This window comes from Mesoplodon mirus (genome assembly GCF_964341445.2).
Source record: "Mesoplodon mirus genome assembly, chromosome: 10".
NCBI classification, from domain to species: domain Eukaryota; kingdom Metazoa; phylum Chordata; class Mammalia; order Artiodactyla; family Ziphiidae; genus Mesoplodon; species Mesoplodon mirus.
In genome coordinates, this window is record NC_138986.1 from 11,810,668 (window position 1) to 11,821,495 (window position 10,828).

At 40.6% G+C, this 10,828-nt stretch overlaps 1 protein-coding gene across 1 annotated transcript in view; it reads left to right on the forward strand.

The window, feature by feature from the left end:
- NOX3 (NADPH oxidase 3) overlaps positions 1 to 10,506 on the forward strand; it is a gene marked incomplete at its 3' end in the record, with an annotated part of 57,954 nt that extends 47,448 nt beyond the window's left edge. Inside the window, exon 13 of the mRNA XM_082634108.1 lies at positions 10,380 to 10,506. Coding sequence (XP_082490234.1) covers positions 10,380 to 10,506 — 127 coding nt within the window. The remainder of the gene's footprint in view (positions 1 to 10,379) is intronic.
- Between the last annotated feature and the right edge of the window lie 322 nt (positions 10,507 to 10,828).

Consider the following 10,828-nt stretch of genomic DNA (forward strand, 5'->3'; position numbering starts at 1 on the left):
AACCACACATCTGTTCTCTGTGTCTGTGAGTCTGTTTCTGTTTCATAGATATGTTCATCTGTGTCGTATTTTAGATTCCATGTATAAGTGATATCATATGGTATTTGTCTTTCCTTTCTGACTTTCTTCACTTAGTATGATCATCTCCAGGTCCAGAAGATGGTATTTCTTTTTCTTTTTCTTTTTTTTTAAATTTATTTATTTATTTATTTATTTTTGGCTGTGTTGGGTCTTTGTTGCTGCACACGGGCTTTCTCTATTTGCGGGTACTGGGGGCTACTGTTCATTGCAGTGCACAGGCTTCTCATTGCAGTGGCTTCTCTTATTGTGGAGCATGGGCTCTAGGCGTGCAGGCTTCAGTTGTTGTGGCTCACGGGCTCAGTAGTTGTGGCTTGCGGGCTCTAGAGCACAGGCTCAGTAGTTGTGGCACACAGGCTTAGTTGCTCCATAACATGTGAGATCTTCCCGGACCAGCGATCAAACCCGTGTCCCCTGCACTGGCAGGTGGATTCTTAACCACTCCGCCGCCAGGGAAGCCCAAGATGGTATTTCTTAAACTCCCTATGCCTTCAAGAAGTCTTGGGTGAACACAGTTGACCTCTCATTACTCAACTGGAGAACTCACTTATGCCAGACTCCAAACTATATCTAGCATATCTAGCAAAGCAGACAAAACTACTCTACAGCCAAGCAGGGATTTGGGGTGGTAGTAAGGACCCAGAAACTGGAGTCCTAGTGCCTGGGTATAAATCCTACCTCTGCCGTTACCACCAATTTACCATGAACAGGTTATTTAACCTGGCACTGACTTAGTCACCGTCTCCGTAAACTGCAAATAATAAAACTGTTTACCTCCTAGGCTTCTGTGAGGATTAAATGTGAGAATACTTATAAAGAGCCTAAAACAGTGCTTTGAGTTCAGTAAATGTTAGCTGCTATCATTATTATTATTATTTTAATTATTACTATTATTATTATCATTATATGTAGAGGAAGAAGAGCATTTGCTCTGGGACTATAAGGCAGGAGTGAAGGCTGATTCTAGAAGATTCTAGAAGATACTGGCTATGTGACCTTAGACAAGGCCTCACTATAAAACATGAATGATTCTATGCATCCACAGTGTTATTTTCATATTTTAAAGACGCATAGTATGTTGAAGAGTTTCGTAAAGGGCCAAGCACTAATATAAATAGTTGTTGTTATTCTATATCACCTAAATCAGTCTTTGTTTTGAACCCAATTATCTACAAATCTTGAAAGTAGCCTGTCCTAATATTCTCTTTGTTTAAAGAATAGTTTCCACATTTGAGGAAAGTCCTGGAGGGAGCAAGGGAGTGTGCCACGTGGACGACTGGGAAAGAGCAAAAGGGCGGCATGTGTCAAGGCCCTGAGGCAGGATACACTGTTCCTGGCATGATCCAAGAGACCAGTGAGGTTGCGGAACACAGCGGTTGAATGAAAGAGTAGCAGGAGAAGGCATTTAGGAGAGACAACTAGGGAAAAGTACAGGTCATTTTATTTGGATTTTACTCTGAGAGGGGAAGCTACTTGAAGGACTGAGCAGAAGAGTGAAATAATCCATCCATTTTATGTTTAATTGGATCCCTCTGGCTGCTATAAGAGACGAGATTGTAAGGGGCCTTGGACGGAAATGGAGAGGCCAGTGAGGAGGTGGCCTGGATTGGGGGGGCCACAGTGGAGGTACTGAGAAGCCTTTGGATTCTGGATATTTTTTGAAGGTAGAGCCAGCATGACTTGCTAATGGGTTGGATGGGAAACATGGCCCAAGCTAGAATGGAGTTCCCAACAGCCGAGATGAGGACAGCTGTAAGGAGTAGTTGGCAGGCATGGGATGTCAGGAGTCCAGTTTCTCAACATGTTTAGCTTTAAGATGCCTGTTATACATCCAGGCAGGGATTTTGAGTAGGCAGACGAATATGAGTCAGGAGTTCACGGGAGAAGTTCAGAATGGAGATACATGCTTGGGAGGTGTGAGTGTATAAATTGTGTTTGGGGCCATGAAACTAGATGAGATAGAGAAAGAAGCAAATATAGATTGATGAGGGTTCCAAGAGCCACAGTATTTGGAGGATAGGGAATTATATTGTCTATTTGCAGGTTATGGAGTTCAATATATATTATTCATCACTATTTTATTAATCATGTTGTTTAGGTCTTCTGTAGAACCCATTTTCTATCCATTTTATCCATATTGAACCAGTAACAGTAAAAAAAAAAAAATCTACTAAGGTATTTCTGACTAATTTCTCATTTCCTGTGATTTCCCTGTTGTCTTCACATCTTTCCCCCCAGTTCTGGCATTGATGCTTTGTGGCCTGCCTTCACAGAGGTTATTGCTTCATTCAACTTTTTGTAGTTCCCTAGCATTTTTCTGCTCTCTGGAATACTTTTCTGGTGAATATTATTCCTCTTTTGGTCAATTTGGATGCTGTTTTATACTTTTTCTTATATTCTCTTTGTGCCAGAACTATTCTACTTTAAAAAAAATTAATTGTCACTGAATCTGTTAGACTTCCCTGGACCAGCTATTTGAAGGAGGTTTGGTGAGGAGGGAGGTGTGCAGGAGGGACCAGATGGCTGCCCAAGGTTCATAACCTATCCAATTCCAGTGGCTTCCTTTGTGTGAATTCACTCTGACCTAAACTGTCGTGCACTGTGAGGCCCCCGGCCAACCCGTCTGCACCCTATGCCCAGGCAGCCTTTGGGAGAAACCCTGGACCCAAAACAGTGTTCACTGCAGAGGCTCCGACCCCCTGACCCCACCATGCCAGTGTCAGCCCAGGGAGGAGACAGAAGGAGTGCCTGTGGGGACTTACTCCTGATCTTGAATTGTCCTGAGAATAAAAGACTTCCAAAGGGAAAGGCCCACAAAAGCTTAATCTTTGGCTTCAGGGTTAAGGGAAGGAACGAGTGGACCAGCTGCACTACCTCTTCCTCACCTCAGGCTCAGCTTCAGATGCCCTGTAAGAGCTGGCCAAGCCCCATGAAAGTGGCCTTGGGACTCTGCAGGCACCACTCCTGAAACCCAGCTGCTTTATTTCACCTCTTGCCTTGACTCTTGCTGACATTTGGTCTAGAATCCAATTCTCGCCCTCCATCCGTCCAAATGTGGTGCTTTGAACCCATCCCGGCTTCTGGAGCCTCAGAATCCAGTTCCTCTGTGCTCCTTACTCAACACCCAGTCCTGGCTCCTAGACTCCCAGCCTCCTCTGAGCCCTGAAAGTCACCCTTCATCTCACACCCATCCAGTACTTCTTGTCCAGAGGCAGAGACTGGATTATTATATCTGCAGTTTCCTTTAAACATTATAGGTCGAAAACTAACAAAATGTTACAAGCTTCTATGTTACAATCGCATTGGTATTTTCTCCTTTTGGAAAAAAACATCTATTCATGTGATAAATGTTTTACACTCAGTTTTCAATTATCATGAATGTTCCCACGTTGCAGGCTTTTGACGCGGACACGTATATCTTGGTTTTTAAGTTTTTATAGATGAGACTGCTCTTTGCTATGATTGTCCCTCATTGACTCCTCACATTGTATTTGTTTATTTGTATTACACGTGAAGTTTGCAGCCCAGTGGGAAGGCCTTTCAGACCAAACCATTTAACTACCTCCCTTCCCTCAGAAAGGTGTGAGCCAGAAACACAGCATCAAGAGACCAGGAGTGGAACTGAGTTTGCACACATTCTGTCTCCAAAATTATATTGCATCGTGCTGAAAAGTGAGTCTGCCTAATTTTGCAGGGAGTGAGGAGTAGAGAAGAGTTTGAAGGTGGGAAAACTATATAGCTGTCACTTTTCTCATTGCCCTTGTGAGGAGTGTGTTCATTCTTTTTCAAAAGCCATAATCAACATGTAGTACAAACATGTACCTAAAGCCCAGTTGAATCATTCCGCACAGCTGAAAACTTGTGGAAACTCTCTCTTCCTAATGGATGACTTCATCTCTTCCAGAGTAGAAGAAGGCCCCAAGATTTGGATGTCACTGAATCAAGCCTCTATATTATACTCCCTAGCCCCAAATTCTAAAGATAGTGTATTTGTAATAGATTTAGACTCTAGAACACTGCAACTTGTTATATAGCTTCAACTATCAATGCACTTAGTATCAGACATGTGTAGGCAAAGATCAATGATCATTTTATCCATAGAATGCCAGATCCCTGGGAAGAGACAAGTCACCAGTAAAACGCTTAGCACTACTCTTCCAAAAGACCTTTTAAATGTCCTCCTTAAAATTTTGTTTTCTGCTGTGTAAAGAAAATTTATGTTTAATGAAGCTTTTAATGAAGAAATCTCAGAAAGAGAATGCCAATAGAATCTAATTTTTAAAAAAGAAAATCTAATATTGAGAAGTATTTCAATATCCTGGCCTTTGTCCAGATATAAATAACACACACAATTCAATTATTGTTCTGCACAAAGGACAAAGTCACATTAATTTTCCTCAAGATGGTTATTAAAGAGATAAACGGTATGTTTTCCCCTGATTATGTCAAGGAGATGTTTGTTCGCTCCCAAGCCTTCTTGGCTACTCTTATAAGACAGGTCTGTCCTGTCATTAGCTCAGATCTTTTGGCAAAGATGGGCCATAAAGAATTGGTGTATTTGTTCGTGGCCTCAGAAAAGGTTCTTTGTTCTTGAGGGTCTTTGAAATAGGCTCTCAACCATTTCTACTCACCAGCATGAAGCCAAGGATTCTTAGGGCTTACTCTTTTAAAAACATTTACCTGTTCACTTAAAGCTGGACTCTGTTCTTGTTATAAGAAGAAGGAGTTGAATCAAAAGACTAAAGGGAAGAGGGGCAAAAATGTTTTTTTACAGAACATGAAAAACAGCACCAAAAATAAAGCTTGAAGGGAAGCAGATCAAAGAGAACAGTGCACGCTGTAAAGGAAGCAGAAAATTGCAATAATAACAGTAATAGAGAAACAAATTGATGGGCATCAAAATGAAAACAAATAAGGAAAGGGAAAGAAAAAATTAAAAAGAGATCAAAGACCAAGAGTAGAAAATAGGAAAGTATATTCTGTTGTTTTCATGTGCAATTAATTTTCATAATTGTATCAGCTGTATTACAAAAACACAAGTATATTTTAAAAAGAAGATCAATAAATAGCAAGTGGATATGTAAAAAAGTAAGTCTTTTACTGATACGGCCAAACTCACACACGTGACAATTGTTGTATATTGCTTAAGTTAGACAAGCACAGAAAATTACTCTAAACACAAAAACAATGGAAATTATTGTCTTAATTAAAATAAAATAGGTTAGTTAAATACATACAATACATACACTGATACCTATGTCTTATTAATCTTTAGAAATGTGTATCTTATACAAAAATAGAAGTTATATTTCATTTTTTGTAGATGTTCTCAATATGTTCCCAAGCTTTTGGCAAATGTTCAGAAAATCAGGAAATCGTTTCCAAGAAGATAAACAGAATGAAAATAAATATATCTTGATCACATCTAGCTACTTTTTTGATAAACACACATTATGTGTGTACCCAACCTTCTGGATTTGTAGATCAGTTGTTTTTAATTAATTGAATAAAATGATTCCATAAGACTTCAATCTTCGATCTTACATTTCACATAATATTTATAGTTTGCCACTTTTGACTTATCTACTAATAACTTCACCATGCCTTTTAGGCATAAAACTTTATGCAACTAATTACCATAAAAACTTTGAAGGTTTGGCCATTTTTTTTCATAACTTCAGTAGAAGTGTTTCTTTTCTCTTGAAGGAAAAAATAAAGAAGAATACTACCATTTGTTAGAACAGCACAACCCAGCCCAACTGTGAAGGAAGGTGCCAATTTACCATAAGATTGGGAGCTTCTAATCCATGCTGCATGAATGTATTTTAGAACACCCATTGTTTTCAGAAATATAAAAATACCTTTATACTAAATCGAGTAAATGTGTCCATCTGGAACCACATTTGCTTGTGTGCACACCCTCCAATTCTCATTTGTACGTGCATATGTGCAAAATGTTTTCAAATGATATTTTTAAGAAATTAACATTCTGATTATAGCACACAAGTCTGCCTATCTAAAAGGATATCCTAAACATTCCTTACATGACTAAATTGTTCAGAATATTCAAAGAAATAGACTTAAATGGAAATCCCACACAAAATAAATTATAGCTTCATAAGAAAAAGAAAGCCACCATAAACTTATGACTGGATATTATTAGCATACGTAAATATACCTTTGCACCAGAGGACATCCAGCCCTCCAGTTATAATCAAGTGAAGATTCAATGAAAATTACTGGCACTATTCCATTTGTGGCAGGTGGGATTAGGGAGGTGGGTGAGCACAGGGTGGATTTATCACTATTCTGCAAATTTTCTTTGGTGATATTATCTATGAAATCATTAGATATGGCAAAAATATTTGGATATTTCTGGGTGAAGTATTTCAGTGTGAAGGTGTATATTTTTTAGTGTTTTATCAGAGAAGGGGAGGGGACAAGATTGGCAGAAACATGGCTCTACCATTCCCAGGGATCCAATACCACGAGTCAACTGCTTTCATTTCTCTCCCCTCTTTAACCGTGACATCCTCAAGGGCAGCAACTTTATCTGTGCTCCTCAGAGCCAAGCACAGTAACCAGCTTCAGCAAGTGAAGGGACCCCAAGAGGGATGAGGAAGCTAGGACAAGAGTGCTGACTCGCCAAAGAAGATGGAGCTGGTGGAAAGAGCTAGAGAAGTGTCTCAGCCATGAGCAAAGCACCATTAGGGACGCCTGTAGCCCCTAATCAACAGCTGAGTAATTAGGATGCAGAGAAAAGTAGTAGAGCAGGCTGCTACAAATCAGTTGGGAGATGGGTTTAAAAAAAAAAAAAGGCCAACACAATTATCATCTGTGGTTATGAAAAAGAAGGTGTTGTACAAAATATAATTATGCGCTGAATCATTTGGAGGCATTTCTAATGAAAAACATTCTCTAGGAAAGATTAACCAGAAGTTGTGTCCATTGTCTGATACCGAGCTTGTAGCTCTTGTTGTCTTCTTTCTAAGCCTCCATAAATCCATGGGAAGCTTCTGTTTATCGATTTTATTTGCAGAATGCACTCAGGGCATAAAGTAATTTGATTTTTTTTAAATGGGGTTTAGGGTCTGCCCCTACAGGGTTATAACTTACCAAGCATAAAAGCCAACACAGAAAAGCAAACATACAATTTAAAGAGAGCAGGGCTCAAGGCAGCAGAACCTGGGAAGTCAGCAAGATGGTGGGATTACTCCCAAGCACACCCACTCTCCCATATATCTGCTGGGCGGAAATCTCCTGGGAGGTGACATTTTGGCTGCCTTTCAGGCATGGCATCGCTGAACTGTTCTGAAAAATGCATCAAGCCCACAAAAAAAAGCACAATAGTTATCTAGCAAATAAGAGGGGGACAGGAGGATTTTCTTTATTGTTTATCAGAGCTAAAAATAATGCTGTTCATGTTAACCATCTTTGCAGCTTGTGTAAAATGTGTCCTTTTCCTATGAAAGTCAGCAGCCCAGACTGATCAATGCCGCTAATGTTGTCCCTGATCCAGTGCCTCCCGTGTGTGCAAACTCTGCAGCTTGCAGGCTGTAAACTGAAGAATAATGCCTTGTGTTTTTATACTTCTTTTAGAGAGAATCTTTTTTTTTTCATTCTGCGCAATCGTGGATAATTAAAGTTTATAGAAGAATTTTTTCTTTACCAACCCCATTAGGGTTCTGTTGCAGTTGTCCGTTGCCTCATAAGAGAAAAAAAAAATGCTGTGGCATCTGTGCCTTAACCACTTTGTGGGGCTTCTCAGCTCCATGCTTCACAGTAAGCCTTCGTGATGAGAAAGCTCCATATTTGAAACCACAAACGCCGAGGAGGGGAAGCAAGACAAGCAAAAGAATGCCATGTGTGGGGACAGTGATGCAGAGAGAGCTAGTGAACCACCGGCCTTCCCGCCTTAGTGGAAGGTAGATAATGAATGGCCTTTGTGAGACTTTTTGGTCATTGCATAACCATGACAGTTACATAAATACAGAAACGTGTGTACTCAGCTGTGTAATGTAGTAGCCACAACTTCACAAGAGGCAGGGTGACTGTGAACTGCTGAGGACACCAGTGGTACACCTGGCAGCCAGCAATCAGAATCCTTTGAAATGGAGTCTTAAAGGCAGAGCAGCAAAGAGCATCTTCACGATCTGCAAACAGTCACCATGGCTGCAAACAAAAGGGCAATCTTCGCCTGTTGGGAATGGGCCAGTGGGCAATCTCTTTGGTGACACCTACACTAATGGAAAAATATCACCACCCATAACAATGTCTTTGAATATATAGATGCAGGATGCCTCAGGACAGCAGACTCCCCACTGGGAAGCGTTTTGCCTGACCCATGTATCATTCAAAATGTTGCAGTCCAGAACTCAAAAAACCTAGTGCAAGAGTGCTGATCCAGGAAGTCTGTAATCACTGCTGGGTTAACACCCCACATCGCATCTTGTGGTCAGCCTCGTGGAGCAGGCAGACATCGTGTGGGTCATAACATAAGACGACGGTTCCCAAGAGCTCACCGTGTGCTACGTCTGGCCTGACCCTCACAGAGGCGCTAGGAGTTTGGCGTAGAACTGTCCCCATGGAGAGATAAAGAAAGGGGGGCTTTTAAGAGATGAATTAACATATGCCCTAGGTTTCCCAGCAACGAAGTGGTGGGACCAGTAGCACTCTTAACCATTGGGTGATATTTCCATAAACACCTTGAAAGTGCTTCATTAAGTCATAAACATAACTCTTCCAGTGGGCAATACTTTCTGAAAAAGTATTTTCTCAAATTTAGCCATGGGAATGATGTCTTTAAAAATAATACTTATACATTTTAAACATACCATCATTTACAAATGAATCCACTTGATAAGTTCCTTTGAAGCTAGAGTTTGAAATGTAATTGAACCATCAATTTCTACCATGGATATTATGGTCCTGGAACACATAATTAAATGTGGATTCAATACATGGCAGAGAATCATATTAATATACAAGCTAAGAAGAATGAGACTGTAGAGGCATTTCCCAACAAAAACGGTCTGAGGAGGTAAAGGTGGTGTAATGAGCCAGTCCCGGAGTCTGAGGAATTTCTCTAAGATAGTGTTTATCAAAGTGTAGCTCATACTGCCATGTGCTTTAATGTCACCTGGGGGCCTTGCTAAAAATGCATTCCTTGGATTCAAGCCTGGGACTCTATGTTTTAATCATCTGCCTAGATAACTTTATGCACAGCAAAGTAGGAGAACTTTTGATCCAGACTAGAGCAACTAATTAAGCTTGTGCCAGAGATTGCAAAAATACTACAGGGAATAGTACAATGCAAGCTAAGGGGAAAACATGGTCTCTATAAGTCCCTGTAGAGACAGGCCCCTCCCGATTCCTGGAGACAACCTGAATCCTGGTGCTGACTCATTGTTTATATATAACGAGAGCTGGCAGTTGTGTTTACAAGAGAGTTGAGCAGCCCTGGGATAGTCACTATATGCAAAAACACCTCTTCAACACTGTTTTCTGAAATGCCATAATTAGAGATGACAACTTTGGGGTGACTCCATTTTCAGCCATGTGATTTTCCTTTCCACCTCTTCTTTTTGACCTTCCTTGAAAAGTAAAGTAATTCCAAAGGGAGAAATAAACTAAGTTGCTAGAACTTTTGTGTAAATGTTATCAACTATGAAAAGGCAGGGTTGAATAACAGTAATAACTAACACTTTTAAAACCTTTTGGAACGCATCATCTCATTTTGCTTTGGAGAAAACATACCACGTAGTCGTTATTAACTTGGCTTTAATCATGCGGAGATTGAGGTTTAGAGTCTTACTCAAGACCCCGCAGATAGTAATGAGCAAAGCCCTTTATTCGTTCCTTCAACAAACATGTATTGAGTGTCTCCTCTATGCTGGATACTATTCCGAGCGGTAGGATTACAGTGATGAGTAAAACAGACCAGGTGCCTGCTCTCAGGGAGCTTACATTCTAATCGCCAATCCAAGACGTGGACCAAAACTCCAGGCGTTCTCACCTCTATATTGAAATGCCCTCACCTGCCCTCATGGCCCTGGCCAGCCTCAGTCTTCTTGGTCTCACCTACCTGTGTGATGCAGGGCATAACAGCACTCTGGGAACCTGTGGGAGAACGTGGTACTGAAAGTAGGAGAAAAGAGTCTAGGAAGAAAGGAAGTGGGTGGAGAAAAACAAATACATAAAGTCACAACCACGGCTACTCACGGACTGTACCATTCTGTCTTGGTTCCTGGCTGGCCTTGCCCTGTGTAACACGTTCTACCCTTTTCTTACCTCTATTGCAGCAGTAACATTGGAGTGTTCTTCTGTGGACCCAAAGCTCTCTCAAAGATAATTCAAAGAATGTGCCGCTTATATTCATCAGCTGACCCCAGGGGCATTCATTTTCATTATAACCGAGAAAGCTTCTAGACTTTGGAGGAAAAAATCCACATGTTGTGTAAGCGGCTACAATCATATAGGTCAAGAGTTGGGAAACTTTTCCCATAAAGGACCAAGTAATAATTATTTCAGATTCCGTGGACCACATGGTCTCAGTGGCAACTACTCAACTCTGCCATTACAAGCACCAAAGTAGCCCCAGGACCTCAACAAATGGGCATGGCTGTGTTCCAGCAAAATTTTATTTATGGACACCGAAATCAAATTTCACAGTATTTTTCTTCTGTCATGAAATATTCTTCTTTTGATTCGTTTTCAACAATTTAAAAATGTAAAAGTCATTCTTGGTTCA